At 34.0% G+C, this 18,117-nt stretch overlaps 1 protein-coding gene across 3 annotated transcripts in view; it reads right to left on the bottom strand.

Annotated features, from left to right (window-relative positions):
* Window positions 1-18,117, bottom strand: part of P4HA1 (prolyl 4-hydroxylase subunit alpha 1) — a 79,461-nt gene that overhangs the window by 19,708 nt on the left and 41,636 nt on the right. For 2 of the 3 annotated variants that reach the window (XM_046652078.1, XM_046652076.1), the window contains 4 exons: window positions 15,100-15,339; window positions 12,023-12,219; window positions 9,563-9,739; window positions 6,378-6,448 (listed from right to left, as the gene is read on the bottom strand). In XM_046652078.1, the coding sequence (XP_046508034.1) occupies window positions 6,378-6,448; window positions 9,563-9,739; window positions 12,023-12,219; window positions 15,100-15,339 (685 nt within the window). Of the gene's footprint in view, window positions 1-6,377; window positions 6,449-7,496; window positions 7,568-9,562; window positions 9,740-12,022; window positions 12,220-15,099; window positions 15,340-18,117 lie in introns of all 3 variants that reach the window. The other variant, XM_046652077.1, reaches the window with a different exon arrangement.

The raw sequence follows: 18,117 nt of genomic DNA, 5'->3' as shown, positions 1-18,117 counted from the left end.
CAAATTGTAGCATGTATCAGAAACTCATTCCATTTTAAGGCTGAATAATGTTCCGTTACATGTTTGTATCACGTTTTGTTTATCCTTCATCCATCAATGGACATTTGGATTGCTTCCACCTTTTGGCTACTGTGAATAATGCTGTTATAAACATGGGCGTATGGGCCAGCCTGGTGGTGCACCAGTTAAGTTCACACGTTCTGCTTCGGCGGCCCAGGGTTTGCTGCTTCGGATCCCAGGTGCAGACATGGCACCGCTTGGCACGCCATGCTGTGGCAGGCGTCCCACATATAAAGGAGAAGAAGATGAGCACAGATGTAAGCTCAGGGCCCGTCTTCCTCAGTTAAAAGAGGAGGATTGGCAGCAGATGTTAGCTCAGGGTTAATCTTCCTCAAAAAAAAAAGGGGGGGGGTGTACAAGTATCTGTTTGAGTCCCTCCTTTCAATTCTCTTGGGTATATACTAGAAGTGGAATTTCTGGATCATATGGTAATTCTATGTTTAACTTTTTGAGGAACTGCCAGACTGTTTTCCACAGCAACTGTACCACTTTCACATTCCCATTCTTCATTTCTTTTTAAATTAGTCCTTTTCTTTTTAAAATAAAATACCTTTAATTCCAAAATGACCATGTGGTCTATCAAAAACGCACTGGTTAAGTAAGCTTATTTCTAATCTTTCTCTATTACAAACAGTCCTGTAAAGAAAATTTATGTATATCTTTCCATACTCGTGAGAGTATCTCTGTAGGATAAATTCCTAGATGTGGAACTGCTAGACAACTTTTACATTTTGATAAACTATGTCAAATTACCCTCCAAAAAAAGCTGTAGTGATTTATACCCTTACATTTATGAGAGAGCCCATTTCATAAAATTCTTGTCAGGATCAATCTTTTGAATCTTTGACAACCTTAGAGGCAAAAATATTTTAATTTTAACTGTTTGAATTTTTAAAAACATTTTAATTTGCACTTCTTGTTATTTCATAAATGATCTCAATGGAAGGTTTGAGGCTTAGAGGTTAAAGTCATTGATGATGGAAAGTTTAAAAAAACTATTATCTTAATGTGGTTCTGTTATAGTCGTTAGAGAGGAAAAGGAATTCTACTGATGCATGAGAAGTTATTTCACTTAATTTGACTTTCATGTGAAAACCTCTTCAAAATATAATTAAGATTCTCCTTAGCTGGAGAATTCCATACATTTAAAACATATTATTCATCTGGATCCCATCCTTAAACCATTACTGCTAATCTGTCTTCAGCAGTATTATTGTAGAACTATCAGGAAGTCTAAAAAATTAACTCTGAATTTACATTACTAAAGATTCAGTGGAGACAATGATAATGTACTATATTTTAACTGTCTATTCTTTAGTATCTGGAAGTCTTATTCCTGCATTAAATTAAATCACCAGAAATCAAAGTCCTTTCTTCTAGTACTCAGTGCTTTAACTGAGTTAGAATACAAAGTTATAGCATTTACTGCAACAGGAAAAATCATTTGAATAATATTTATCTTTTTTAATTGAAAATGTCAACTAAGTTACACAGTATTTTTTCCATAAAACATAATCTAGTGCCAGGAGTAAAACAGAACTCTTTCTGCAGATAATTTTATGTGTCCCCTTTTTCCATTAATAACTAGATAACCCAAAATATCTTCCTTTTGGTCTTAATGACAAGAACCTGAGAGCTAAGTTGTACACACAGAGTAACGTTTCTAATGAATTTCTGTTCTTAAAATCTTTATTATTCTTTTAATGTATGATTTTTTAAAAAATCTCATGGGAATTCTTTACTTGAGTAAGGAGCAACATTCTCACACTGCATGACTGTATTTCTAATACATTAGTAAGGAAGGCATGCTCAAGTAAACATACAGACAATGCCATTTTGGAGGTTTTACAGATGGTTACAAAATTTCCAAAGGAAAAGATGAGTGATATAATGTGACTACCATCCCTACCTCCTTCTTCTAACCCAACACACATGAAAATTAACATTTCACAATTAGCTAATATAAAATCACTGTGATTTTTAGTAGAGGCAAAAGATAATTCAGGGCCCAAAGTGCCAGTTTCAGAGGGCAAAACTTTAAGTAAGTCTTCTCTAAGTGTTTGATGGTTAACAAAGAAAGGCTAATCATCTAGACTGGGAATTTCTCCAGTCTCTTTGGTTCTTAGTAGGATAATGATGCAATAACACTATACATTTACCCATTTCTGTTATCTCAATCTGAAAAACACTGTTCAACCCAATAAAGGGCAATATTGTTAAAAGTTATGCCAAATTTGGGCTGGCCCGGTTGCTAAGTGGTTAAAGTTCCGCGTGCTCCACTTTGGCCGCCCAGGTTTGCAGGTTCAGTCTCGGGGGTGGACCTGCTCCACTCATCAGCCATGCTGTGGAGGCATCCTATATACAAAATAGAGGAAGACTGGCACAGATGTGAGCTCAGGGTAATCTTCCTCAAGCAAAAAAAGAGGAAGATTGGCAATCGATGTTAGCTCAGGGCAAACCTTCCTCACCAAAAATAAAATTAATAAATAAGAAACTTTTTAAAAAGTTATGCCAATTTTTAAAAAATACTTGTGGGGCCGGCCCGGTGGCACAGTGGTTAAGTTTGCACGTTCTGCTTCTCGGCGCCCCAGGGTTCACTGGTTCGGATCCCGGGTGTGGACATGGCACTGCTTGGCACACCATGCTGTGGTAGGCGTCCCACATAGAAAAAAAAGCAGAGCAAGATGGGCATGGATGTGAGCTCAGGGCCAGGCTTCCTCACCAAAAAGAGGAGGACTATCAGTAGTTAGCTCAGGTCTAATCTTCCTCAAAAAAAAAAAAAAAAACTTGAAATCATTCAAAGCTGCTTCTAGTTGCCTCTATATTGTAAAAATACTAATATACTTTTACACTGTATTTGCTCCTTATTAACATGAGTAAATTAAATCTTAAGCATAATAAAATATCATATTGTAGGCAGTTATACGTCAGGGTAAAAAAATGAAAACCACTTTCAAGAATAACCCACCAGAATCAAACAAGCTTTTTCTACCACACTAAATAGACTGTTTATTTGCATATCTCATTATTTATATTACTTTAACTGGACTTTCTGAGCTCATACAACCAAACTGTCTTTTCAGAGAACATAACTAAACGTTCACCTTTAAAAAACTAAAATTCCATTTCTCTGATTTAGCCAAAATTATTACCTTCTCCATTAACAAGCTGTTGCAAATTTTTTGATTTTTAAAGAAATACTGGAAAAGACAGAGACGACTTGCCAAAAGTTCAGATACGCAATAAAGTAAATAAAAGCTTTACATTTTTTAAACAGTAATAGATTTCCACACACACTTTGCCCAAAGAAAATTCTATTTGCTAGAATGCTAGAACATATTTTTACTTCCACAGAAGATGATGCAATCACTTAGAAATTTCTCAAAAGACAGATATTTGAAATTCTCTTCTGACTTTCTCAAAATATAGATGTTCCTAGAGCAAAAGGGATTACATTAACTGATATCAGTACCAAATTCTTCCTTCTATTTTGCATTTGAGATGTCTTTTACAGAGGTGTCATTTATGAAGGAAACATAAAACACTCATTTATTTCACTTGTGGGAATCTTCAAAATCCAGATCTACAGCAATGGGTAGAAAATATCTTGACATAGCTATTAAATTCCCAAAACAGTAAAACTTTTTATTTGTTAAAATATGAAATGTATTGGATATTTTATGGAGCAGATGCCTTCATTAACAGTTAAGGCCTCTCTCTCAAAATATATATTCTATTTTTAAAAGAGTTGCTAAACAATTTTCCTTATGAGTAAACATGAAAATCACTGTGCTATGGAATTCTTTTTTTACTAGGTTGTTTTGAACACAAAAACAGACACACAAACACACTCTGCATACTTTGCCAAGACGGGGTGAATGTATTCTGATGTTACTCAGCCTTTTAATGCTTCTAACACTACTGGCTAAATGCCTTTGCTGCTTTATATAATATAAAGCATGGTTGCGCCTTTCTCAAAAATCCAGTGAAACTGCTTCTCTGAGCTATAAAATTAGACTATTTTAAAAATAAGCTCAAAACACTTAGAAATATTTAGGTCTTAAAGAAAAACACGTTTGTAGATCACCTTTCCAAGAGTAATTTACTTTGACTTGCTATAAATGTCCAATGACTCTGTGAGCTGGATATTTCTTCAAAAGCTTCATTGCATATAAAGAAAATTTCCAAAAATGGCTTACAAAACACTAAGTTCATGAAAATTTTGTTTTATATGCTTCCTAAAGCATCTAAATCTGGGCAACTTAGACACTTATAAGGCTTATGACAGTAAAAATGCCTAAAACCATGCAATAATCTCTGATGAATTATATAATAAAGTTATTTTTTAAAAAATAGATAAAGGGTTAATTTTTTAGACATGAATAACATTCTATAATAAAATAGAAAATTAGCTTAACTTAAAATGAGAGTTAATTAAAATGCACAGAAGCATTATAAATCATGTCTCAAAATATGTCTATCCAAATTAGTTTCTGCAAATCCTCACCATCGATCAGTGTTCCTGCAATCAAAATCATATTATAAAAAACAAGTTTCTTCATGTCTTCTAAGCGACCAGGAGGAAGGTATTGGTATAGGGCAGACAGCTAGGGAGCCAGGTATGTGGAGATGTTGAAGGTTAATATATAAAGGACATATAGCTTTGTCCAAAAAGAGAAAGGAAATGAATCAATGCATTCTGTCCAGCCGCAGGGTACTATTTTCTATGACTTACAGCAGTAATATTCAAAACTTTTTTGTTTGAGGACCTCCTAAAACAGTTGTTAAAATCTAGGTACTCCTTTGCACAATTTTTTAGTTGACAACCAAAGTTTTACATCATAATAGTTTCAAAGGATTTAATTATGTCATATTGAAAATAGCAGTAATTCCTGAAAAATGATTACTTTATTAACGTATCCAGTGGAATCTAAATACCATAATGATTTGATGCCCACCATTACCCACTTAAAAAAATACACGAATGAAGTGTTTTTAATACTTGGATATTTTACATCGTTCTTTTTTTTTTCCCCTTGAACTTGTACTTTCATTCCACTCTTATCCGACAGCAGTGGTTTTCAACAGAGGTAAAGAGATGGAGTCCCTTGGGGTGGTCGTAGGGATTTTGCCTTCCAGAGAACATTTGGCAATGTCTGGAGACATTTTTGACTGTCACAACTGGGGTGAAAGGTGCTACTGGTATCTAGTGAGTGTCAGAGATGCTACTAAAAACCTTGCAAAGCTCAGGACAACTCCCAATAACAAAGAATTATCTGATCCAAAATATCAATAGTGCTGAGGTGGAGAAGCCCTGTCCTAGAGTGATCTATTTCCACGTCTAGAAGTCTTTTATTCATCACATTATACCTCTCTACAACAAAAATATTTATATAAGTTGATAAAAATATAAATTTACTATAACATAAAGGTCTAAGTGTTAAAAATAATGTCTTCTGGAATGAGTTACTACAACTACAAGTAGTATCCGTTAATCTAAATAACATGATTAAATAATCATTACCAAATATAAAAAGTGAAAATACATTAAAGTGTTCCTAATAAGACGGATGGGCTTATTTTGTTATTTTCAACTAGATATTGTATATGTGAATACATATTACTTATTGTTAGAATGAGACCAAATTCAGCTCAATAATATTTCTATTTTCATTTTTATGAGAGCTGAAAAACCTTCTTTCCATAAATAAGTAGATGAAAAACAAGTTCTGTGGGAACAGCGTCACTTATTCTGTGATCTCCTCCTAGGTTCTATACATAAATTGCACAGTGATTTACTATTAAAAATTATTTCAGTGATTTTTTAGCTAATAACTTAAGTAGATTCTCTTTAAACATTGTTAAAAGCAAAGACTTTGAAACCAGTTGACTTGCAAAGGATTTGTTACTTAATCCTTCAAGGTATTCACTTTCTCAATACCTATAGTTAGTGGGTGACCCAGAGATTTTTAAACCCCTGCTTTACCACAGAGGCCAAATTAGGCACTGTTCTACAAAAGGTCTTTGGCAACTTCTGGTACCTCAATATGAGAACACAATTTCACTTATCATGTAGGGTTTGGGGAGTCTCAGCAGGCATTCTGAAATTTAATAAGCGACTCTGGAAAATCTCTATGAACTGCCCCATAACCATGTCTGTTTATTAGTCCATCATGAAAATTCAGGCATGGTAGTCATCAAATACCTATGCCTACGGCCTAGGTTTCAGAAACCACATCATGGGTTTTATGAAAATTAGATTCTCAAGAAAGAAAGTGGTCCAAATATGACTAAAATTCTCTCCATTACTCCCTTACCTCTTAGATACTCTGTACTGTGCTGTGGTCAATTTTCCAGTCTCAGGGTCATGTACTGTAGCTCGGCTCAGCTACAAAAAAAGAGAAAGGACAAGGACTTACTCACGTAGCAGGCAATTTTGGGCTTTTGTTTTGTTTTGTTTTGTTTTGCCAAGCCACAGGTGATTGGAAGGGTTCAGATTGGTCTGGATGGTAGGTAATGGTTTCAAATCAGCAAAAACATTTAAAAAGGTGGCAGTAAGAAAAGCCACTTCCAAATCAAGAGAAAAGGGGTTGACAGATTTTTGTTGTAGATTTATTGTCCTTTCACTTTTTTTAAAAAAATCATTTGAAGTTGTATGTAAATGATTTATAGCACTGGGTTTCACAGGAGCTTTCTCAATCTAGAAGTTTAATGTTCTTCAAATATTTTGACAAAGAATACTTAGTAGTCTCTTTAAAATTCACTTTTTAAAATTCACTTTTTAAAACTCTGAGATGAAACTGTTGTTGAGTCTCTCTGGTGAAGTAACAGGCAACTAAGTTCATAAGTAATAGCAGTTTGGAAGACTGAGATCAGAAGCATATTCTTTCCATTGTCAACTGTCCATTCTTTTAAGTCAGTGAGTTTTTAAAAGAGAAACTCCAACAGGAGGAATACAGATTACTCCAAAATGACAATGGTATTTTACAAGATATATGAACAAATGCCAACACAATCACCATGAAGGATGACATGAATTCACTGCAGCATTTACGAATGTGAGAGAACTACATAAACAAAGACCACTCTCAGATTAATCCAGGCTGTTTCTTTTTCTTTTTTTTCCCCCTTTGGCAAGAAAAAGAGAAAAGAAAACAAGTACCAAACCATTTCCTGGATATTTGATTTCTGACCTGAAGAGAGATGCAAAGCATATCAATTCCCTAAAAGTAACAGACCCATTCAAGATTAATAACAAAACTTCTAGTTAAAGGGAAAGACCTGTGAAACACAAAGCAGTTTATCCATGCGTATATAAACAGGCGGTGACTTGAGCTGTCGACTGAAAATGACCAATGTCCCTTAAATGAATAATACCTGTAGGATGTACAAAACAATCATTAGAGGGCAAAATATGCAGCATACACATCTCTTACCTTTTGCTAATTCTGTAATGTACCGTCTCCAAGTCTCCTGTTATTGGGTTTGAAATGGTGGCTCGCCTCAGCTGTGAAGCCAACCATCAAAATAGTTGCATTACAAAACAAAAAAAAGGAATCACATTTATCCAACCAGTCAGAATTCTGGGATTTTTACAAAGGAGGCGGAAAAGAGAAAATAACTCCATAGACTTCCAGACACCTTGTGCTGAGCCTTGAAAGCCAGTTGGTTTTTTAGGCTTTTGTATTGTTCAAAAGTTAGTTTTTAAAATTTTGTTTTGTTTTGCATGAAGGAAGGATAAACAAATAAAAGAGATTGGAAATTAAACTTCTTTCAATGGTTAGAGGATGTGACAGTGAGGAAAAGAGAAATTTCTAAAATTTGAAGTCTAATCTTTGGTTATACAAATAGCTATTTGCAGTTAATGATTCATCCCAAACTTTAGATTTTAAGTTTTTTCAGTGATGGAACTTTGTCTGCAAAGGTTAATATTGTTCAAAATTTGTTTCAAGGTCAATCTTTTCTTCCTTCGAGATATCTGCTCACATATTTCACATATACAGTGAAATAATCTTGGACTGAGCAGAAAGGGAGATGAAAAGAACTGAGAAATGTTAAAAACAGTAAGAAAGGGATCACAGCCAAGATAATGATTTTAAACTTTTTTTTTTTAAATGGAGGATGATTCTGAGGTTAACAAAAGAGTATGAAATTTTTATTGCCATTGAATTTCTTGATCAAAATAATCCAACTGAGGCATTCCCTTGAAGACTGAGGCCTCCAAACCCAGAGATATAAGACTGATTTCCAAGGTGAAAATGAATTCTTAATAAATATTCTACCAAGATGTTTTGGTTTACTGGGTTTATTGACCACAAATAATGGGCTAAAATAGAAATCCAAAAGAGAATGACAGAGTAAGTAGCATTCTGTTTGGGAGATTTATAAGAATTCTCTTGGATAGCACCCATACTTTTTAGACTAGTCTTTTCCATTTAGAATGTAATCTTTGGTAACAAAAAGTACCAATTTGGAAAAGTAGTAAAACTTAACAACAAAAATTCTGACTTTAAGTTTATTTTGCAGTACAGATATCCGGATAATTCAACCTTCATGATATAACAAGGATCAGCAAATTATTGCTCATGGAACAAACTCAGCCTGACACCTGCTTTTGGAAATAAAGTTTTATTGGAATATAGCCAGGCTCATTTATGCATTTTCTATGGCTGATTTTGCACTTCAATGGCAGAGTTGAGTGTCGTCACAGACTGTATGGCCTACAAAGCCTAAAAAATATTTACTGTCTGGACTTTCACAGAAAAAATTTGCCAACTCCTGTGTAATAAAAGAGCAAAAATATGCCCAGTGTTTATTTAACAATCTCTATGAAAGTTATGGCAGTTTGTATTTTACTATCAATAAGATCAAATAGGTTTTAAGAACAAGCTGATGGGAAAAAAGGCAAGAGAATAAAGGATAGTCTTTATCACATTCTCACAAAAGAAGAATTTCTATGCTATACACTAAGTTTATAGGATTGTGTTTACATTAAATTGTTTTTCTTAGTAAGATAAATGTTGTGGGTTAAAGTCAGAAAACTATGATGTCATTATGTCAAATTAGCATGATGCTTATGCCCAATTATATCTTTCTAGTAATAATGTGCCAAAAAGAGAATAAAAGTACTTTACGTATTCTTTCAGTTTAGAAGATATAAAAAAGTTGGTCTTTGATTAGTTTCTGAGATTAAAGGGCTCCAAAGTACATAGAAAACTTTTTCAGGAAGATGCTGAAACACAAATTTGTTAAGTGTAAATAAAAATATCATCTATGATTTTCATAATTAAGTGCTTAAAGCCCTGGGTACATTATTTGTACTGAGAAAAACTGCTACAAAAAGAGTTTAGTTAACAACTCCATTATGTTGCAGCAACAATATGTAAAACTACCTGTGGGGTTATTGCCATATCAATTATCATTTCTGTAATCTTGCAAAGGAAAAACTGATACACAAATACAGTAAACTGAGGAGAGAATAAAGGAAAAAATAATTATTTACCCTTGGTTTTGCTAGATCTTTGACAATTTCAATTTCTGCATCAGAAATAATATCATGGAAGCGAATAATACGAGGTTTGTCCCACTCATCCTCTTGTTTGGCTGGAGCCAGAATAAATTTAGGATTCCGATTTCCATCATGGTAGCGGCAAAAGAGTTTTTTCTGTCTTCGAGGAGTCTAAACGTAAAGTTAATAAAATGATAAATATATTAGAGTAATAATATTTTTAATACTTGTTCCTATGCAGATAAGAAACAATAATCATGCTTTTATATACACGGAGTATCTGTGGAAGAATACACAAAAGAAACAGGACTCTGCAAATATTTTGCATCAAACAAGACCTTCAAGATTTTGAAAGTTTTATTAATAATTATTGTCGAGAGAGAGATGGTAGGCTTTAAAGAAGAAAAAAGGAAGAGTTTCTCTTTTAACCCATCTCTTGTCAAAATAAAGTTCATGTGTTATAAATATGAAAGAAATAATGAAGTATTTATGGAAATATGAAATGAATGACCAGCATTGCTCCAAACTTCAAAAAGTAACTGGGAAGCAACACCAGAAAGTTTCTAAAAGGAAAAACAAAACAAAACAAAATCTAACCAGGTTTTCCTAAATATCTCCCAGTTAAATGCCTGTGGGGAAAAAAAATTAAAAGGATTTTTTTAAAAAGCAAAGATGAAAATGAGTAGCTCTGAAAAAGAGAAAAGAAGTTGTTAAGCAAAGAAGCCAGGTGCTTTTATTAGTGCGTATTAAAAATAGAGCAGTCAACAAAACAAATAAATGTTCCTGTCAATCATCTATGTATTATATTAACTAAATAAGTTATTCCATTGCTGATTCTTCTCTTGATTAAACAAGTATGTCATCTATGAAGTAGGAATAATATTAATTTTTGTTTTAATTATTAGTTAACATACTAAAACAAATGATTCATGTTTAGTCTCCATGTATTTTATTTACCTAAGAGTCAAATCCAAGGCTTTACATCAACTAAGTCTTTTATATAATGATGAGAAGGATTTAACTATTCTGAGAAAAAGGATGCTCCCTCGATCTTGGGCAGAGTTGACATGTGCGTGTCACACCAACACACTGGCAAATTAGCAAACTTCTGTTTTAGACCTGTAGTTCTACTTCGCTCTCTTCTTTAAGAGTTATCAAGGACAATAAAAAATATCTGCTTACTACTCACAATTCGAACACTAACTAGATATTTGATGATATTATACAACTACTGTGATTTTTTTAGGTGTTATAATGGTATGTGGTTCTTTTTTAAGAGTCTTTCTCCTCCAAAGATACATACTAAAATATTTAGATGTGAAATAAAAAAAAAATGTTTCATGAGTCTAACAGAGTGTCATTATCCTTGTATTTACTCATTAGCTCTCAAAGCAAAAGTAAGCATGTTCCTGCAGGACTCCATGAACTTAGCTATCAAAGGTATCAACATAGATATGATCTACTTATTTGCTGTTAGAGGTTAGGATGTCAACAGTAAGTCATCAAATATCAAAAAGTCATCAATATAAAACACAAAGCCCAGCTTGAGTTTATTAGTAGTAGCGAAAAAGATAAACATTATTCAAATGTTTACACTTAAAAGTGCTTACTTCAAAAACTCACTAACTCCTCCTACATATGCCTGCATTCAACTGAACACTAGGTACCACATGATACGTCTTAGAAAAGGGTTCCATGATCAATTAATGTTGGGAAACAATGTGTATCATATCCATAATGTACATTATCATGAAAAGGCTCTGAAAAGTTCTGAGCTGAAAAAAACCTATGTTCCCTAAACTTGAACTTTTTTGGTTTAATTATCTATTAACAACCTGAAGCACTGGTACTCAGTTATAAATATATAAATACAATATACAATAAACAAAGGGATTTATAGACACATTTAAGTATTTTAAAGAATAAATGTTAAAGCCAAAATCTGTTGAGAGTCTTTCTGCATTTTTAGTATTTCTTAAACAGACTAAAATATCTCACTAAGCAATCTTGTCAAGGTTGACTAGGAGCAAAACTACAAGAGATTATGGCATAGATGAATCCATTGTTTCACAGGATGGCTTAGAATGGTATATTATTTCTACTCAGGACTGTTGAAACCTTTTTTGCATTAAGACATTAAAAAAACACTTTATCAGTTCCCTTAAATTATCTGATCCTTCACCTTAAAAAAACAAGCCTCTTTTGATCTATGAAAAGAGTGACATTACCAAAAATACATGTAATGGTACATGATTCACAAGATTTATTTTAAAGCTATTTTACTAACAGAGTTAAGTGTGACACCCACAATAAGGTGTTGTGGCATACTCTAACACTTTATGCAGTAATTCTGATTTTTATCACGTAAGCTTAAATACAAAAAAACTCTGATTCTCTCCAGAACTACATACAGCACATACACACACACACACACAATTGGCTTTTCCACTTTACCATTTTGATACCCTCCCCACGGCACAGCATTTCGTACTTCTGTCTCTCTGGCAGGTAATCCACAGCAACCCCTTTTTTCTTTGGTGTGGTTTTCTGATCAGATTGGTCATCTGAAGCAGACTTATTGTCATCTTTTTCTTTGGCCATTATATACTCAAAATATTTTAAGTTACCATTAGCTCTCTGATGTTCAGGATCTATTAGAAGAGAAAGAGCGTGTCCATGAGTAAGTTTACAGTTGTTCAAGCATCAGAATACAATATTATAAAAACAGAGGATCATACAATTTACCTTCCAAATCAGATGCTTTTGAGAGTGAAAGGAGGCACTAATAAAAATTATTATACCAAAACAAAAGGTATAAACCAGTACTGCCTCCAGTCAATCAGCTCATACAGTCACCCCATATAAAGAGAGTTCTGGAGATGGAAACAGCCATTTATTTCAAAGCAGCAATTACTGCTTCTACTTTGAGAACTTACTAATCAGCCAAAGGAACTATGATCAATTTGATGTCAAATGAATTTTAAAATATTACTCATTCTACTTACTTTAAGCAACAGAAAAGATTTTTCTGAGACTGAAATGTAATCACCATGGGGAAAACAGAGCATACAGTTCAAAGGCAACCTTTACCACAGATACATTATAAACATAGAACATAGCCTACTTTTGAGGGCTGAGTAGACTTCAGTCCCAAAATTCTAAGTGAGACGGAGAAGAGAGACTAAAGATATAATTTTCAAATAAGCCAGAATCCACTAACTGCCTCTGAATTGGTAGTCAGAATTTTTAGCTATCTTTTAGGGGGAAAAGAGGACTACTCCACCCATCCGAGAGGAAAAAATAATCCAAACAACCACACATATACACAAATAAGAAAGGCACAACAATGTAGAAACTTCACTTGTGACATGAACTGAAGTATTGAGGAAATATAGCCTTACATTTGTAAAATATTTCTTGTCTTTGAGAAACTGCTCACAATATATATTGTGATATACGACATGAGCCTAATTTTGTAAATTAAAGGGAAAGAAGTTTGTTGGGGGAAGGAAGTGTATATTAAGGGAAAAAAAATTCTGTGGGGATCTTTGGGTGATTGACTTATGGACGACTCTTCTATATCTTTTTCTATTTTTAAAATTTTTCTAGAATGAGTAAAGTAGTTTTTAAGTCAGGAGAAAAAAATATTAAAAAGGGTACTTGAACTAACATCTTGATTAATTCACTCAACTAAGAAATAATTATCAAAAGTTCATTTTCATAATATTATAAACTAATGTTACCTCAAAAAAAAAAGCTTATTTTCAGATGACCAATCCTTTTGAACTGTTTGACTCTTCTAACATAAACATATTTACCTATTCATAAAAATTAATTTTTTTAAAGTTTTAAAGCTTTGTTATATACCAAGGCCACCTAAATGAGCATACAATTCCACCTCCAGAGATTCTGATTCAGTAGGTCTGGGGTAGAGATCAAGAAATTTTCATTTCTTCCGGCCATTTGTGACAACATGGATGCTCCTTGAGGGTATTACACTAAGTGAAGTAAGTCAGAGGGAGAAAGTCAAATACCATATGATCTCACTCATAAATTGAAGATAAAAACAACAACAAACAAACACATAGCAACAGAGATTGGACTGGTGGTTACCAGAGGGGAAGGGCGGAGGGGGCAGGGCAAAAGGGGAGATTAGGCTCACACATGTGGTGATGGACTATAATTGGTTTTTGGATGGTGAACATGATGTAATCTACACAGAATTCGAAATATATTACGATGTACATCTAAAAGCTATATAATGTTATAATCCAATGTTACTGCAATAAAAAAAATTTTAAATAAAAAAATAAAACAAATTTTCATTTCTAATAAGTATCCAAGTAATTCTGATGCACGTGGCCCCTGGATCATAGAGAAACACTACATCTCCGTTCAAAATACTAGTGGTAAAATTCTCATAAGATATCACATTTTTCTAACATTTGAATATGACAAACATATTTTACATCTATTTATTTCAAATCACTATTTTTGAGGATGAAATGCAGCAAGCGAAAAACACCCTTGTGGGGCTGGCTTTGTGGCCGAGTGGTTAAGTTCGCGCGCTCCACTGCGGCGGCCCAGGGTTTGGATCCTGGGCGCGGACATGGCACTGCTTGTCAGGCCACGTGGAAGCAGCATCCCACATCCCACAACTAGAAGGACCTGCAACTAAGATATACAACTATGTATGGGGGGTCTGAGGAGATAAAGCAGAAAAAAAAAGAAGATTGGCAACACAGTTGTTAGCTCTGGTGCCAATCTTTAAGAAAAAAAAAAAAAACCCTTGAAAGGAAACTGGTTAATTAATTAATATTTAATACGGTAACATGGTAAATAAACATTTTTGACTGAGTTAGCTAGGTTAGGTCCCACTTTTGAAATTCCTGAAGAGTACAGAGCAGAGAAACACAGTCGACATTATAGAACTATTAGGTGAGAAAAATCAGTTGCCATTTATTTAGAAGATAAACAAAGAGGATAAAGCACATCTGATAGATGAGGCTTGTCACTTTTTGTTTGGTGAGGAAGATTGGCCTTGAGGTAACATCTGTTGCCAATCTTCCTCCTTTTGCTTGAGGAAGATTGTTGCTGAGCTAACATCTGTGTCAATCTTCCTCTATTTTGTATGTGTGACGCCACCACAGCATGGCTTGATGAGCACTGTGTAGGTCCGCGCCTGGGATCCAAACTGGTGAACTCCAGGCTGCCAAAGCAGAGCATGTGAACTTAACCACTACGCCACTGGGCTGGTCCCAAGGCTCACAACTTCAACAAACAAAAAGTACCAAAGCTACATGATGAGATATATTGTCATATATCTGAATAATACATATATCTCAGAATTACACATATATATCATCATATAACTTTGGTACTTTTTATATGTATTATTATAATTATTACAAATACAATATAATTATATATTTATTAAATATATAATTATTATAATTATCACATGTATAATTATAATAAAATATATATCTCCCAATATATCTGTAACCTTGAATTAGGCCAAGTTAACATACCTAGTTCAAGAAGCTTCTTTGTGAGCAAAAGGGCCTTATCCAGGTCTCCCTGCTGGTACACTGCATAGCTCAAATAATCCAGAACAGAGACTTTATCAATGGCAGAAACTTCGCCTTCATCCAGCTGCCTTAGTGCTTGTTCCATCCACAGTTCTGTATGGTAATAATCTGCCTCTGTATAGGCCACTTTGCCCAACTCAAAACAATCCTCAACTGTTAGAAAAGATTTGTGTTTTACTCCTATGGAAAGAAAATACAGAGAATTTTAGGAATCTTAATAGACCCTATGTTTATTTAGGACTATATAGCTTTCAAAGTGCTATTTTACTTTCATTTGAACTTCCCAACAATCCTCTGAGGTAGGAAAATCAGGCATTATCCCACGTTTATAAACAAAGGAACAATCTGCAAGGTAATGAAACACAGCAAGAATCACACAGCTAATAGGGTACATGGGACCTAGAGAACCCAAGACTTCAACTATCAGCCATTATACCAAAATGAAAGATCAACCAAGCTGAAGCATACAATTTTCTAACACAGTAGGAATCACCATGTGAGATATATCTATCTTATTGCTAACCAACAATCTGGGCAAGAGAGGAATACACAGGACGAGAGGCAAACCTTTAACTGGCTCCTTCCCCTTTCCCTTCCTCTTCTTTTTCTCTTCCCCACAGCATTAATGATATATAATTTACATACCATAAAGTTCATCCATTTAAAGAATCCAATAGTTTTTAGTATATTCACAGAGTTGTAAAACCATCACCATAATCTAGTTTTAGAATATTTTCATGAACCCAAAAAGAAAACCTGTAATCATTAGCAGTCAATACTCATTATCTGCCCCCTTCCCTGCCCCAGCCCTAGACAACCACTAATCTACCTTCTGTATCTATAGATTTTCCTATTCTAGTTATCTCATATAAATGGAATCATATAACATATTGTCCTTTGTGACTGGCCTTTCACTCAGCATAATGTTTTCAAGGTTCATCCATGGTGTAGCATCCTTTTTATTACCAAATAATAGTCCATTGAATGGACAGACTACATTTTGTTTATCAGCTGATGGACATTTGAGTTGTTTCCACTCTTCCGGCTTTTATGAATAATAATACTGTGAACATTCATGTACAAGTTTTTGTGTGGACATACATTTTCACTACTCTTGAGCATGTACATAGTAGGGGAATTGCTGGGTCCTATGGCAACTCTATGCTTTTCACGAACTGTCAAACTGTTTTCCAAAGTGGCTACACCATTTTACAATCCCACTAGCAATGTACAAGGGTCCCAATGTCTCCACATCCTCGCCAATACTTGTTATTGTTCATCTTCTTTATTACAGCCATTCTGGTGGGTATGAAGGTACTTCACTGTGGTTTTGATTTGTACTTCCCTAATGATGATATTGAGTTATATTCTTACATGAATACTGTCCAGTTGTATAACATTTTTGGAAAAATATCTATTCAAATCATTTGCCCATTTAAAAATCCAGCTATGTGTCTTTTTATTATTGATTGTTAGAGTTCTTTATATATTCTGAATATAAGTCCCTTATCATATATATGATTTTCAAATATTTTTTTCCCATTCCGTGGCCTGTCTTTTCACTTTCTTGACAGTGTACTTTAACGCACAGAAATTTTAATTTTGATGAAGCTTAACTTATTAATCTTTTCATTTATCACTTGTGCTTTTGTTGTTGGTATGTCAACTGGTTTCTGAAATGAAACTTCTATCTTAAGAAAAGGAGATAGTTGACAGTTCACATGAGATAAAATAGAAAACCAAAACACTGGGAAAATATTTAGCCTCACTAATCATGAAAGAAATATGAAATTAAAACAATTACGAAAAATATTTTTAAACAATAGCCTACATTTATAGAGGTCTTACTTATTAATGCTTTATTAATGACACGTCACTCATTTAATCCTCAAAGCAATCCAGATGAGGAACTAAAGTAAAGAGAGGTTAACTATTGTGCTGTAAGTCATACAGCTAAGAGCCAGAATTGGAATCTGCAGATTATGACTCCAGAAGTTTGTGCTCCTAATATTATACCATAAAATGGTAAAATTTAATGGGGAGAAGGAGTAGTAAATTGGTAACTTTACTTTTAATACATTCAGCAATATGAGACAAGAAAAATAATTTTATACCTTATAAATTGATATTATTTCAATTTTTTTTTTTTGAGGAAGATTAGCCCTGAGCTAACATCTGCTGCCGATCCTCCTCTTTTTGCTGAGGAAGGCTGGCCCTGAGCTAACATCTGTGCCTATCTTCCTCTACTTTATATGTGGGACACCTGCCACAGCATGGCGTGCCAAGCAGTGCCATGTCCGCACCCAAGATCCGAACCAGCGAACCCCGGGCCACCGAAGCGGAACGTGTAAACTTAACCACTGCACCACCGGGCCCACCCCTTAATTATTTTTTTGAGTTAATACTAGGGGTTGGGAAAGAAACACCTTGTATACCTGACTTTTGTATCTGAACCAAATATTATAGCTAAAAACTATAATAAGCTAAAAGCAAGGAAATGTATAAGGCAGATAGGTCAACATAATGAAATAGTGTTTTTCATTAAGAAAGATAATTTCAACAGCCATATAGGAAAGCCAGAAAACTCTAGACAGAAATACGTCAAAATGTTAAACTATTACCCTGCGGGATGGATTACAAGTAAGTTGTTTCCTAAATCTTTATACATTTTACCTTTTCAAATATTGTAAAATTACCATTACTTTCATAAGAACAAAGAAAAGAGAGAGAAAGAAAGAAATGTAAAAAGTATAACTCAATGTTACATACAAAATGACAGCAACCATATAACATTCCATCTTTATAAACAGCAAATCAGATGAGTTATGTGGAGATTTTTAAGGCCTGAGTATTTTATGTTGTTTTTGGTTTATATCATGTTAAGTGATGGAGAGAGAATTACTTCTGGACCACACATGCTGGGCAGTGGGGGGAAGCTTCTGATATAAAATACCTAGA

The sequence above is a fragment of the Equus quagga genome, chromosome 2 (assembly GCF_021613505.1).
Source record: "Equus quagga isolate Etosha38 chromosome 2, UCLA_HA_Equagga_1.0, whole genome shotgun sequence".
In the NCBI taxonomy this organism is placed as follows: domain Eukaryota; kingdom Metazoa; phylum Chordata; class Mammalia; order Perissodactyla; family Equidae; genus Equus; species Equus quagga.
Note: the sequence above shows the minus strand (reverse complement) of the source record. Positions and strands in the feature narration are given on the sequence as shown.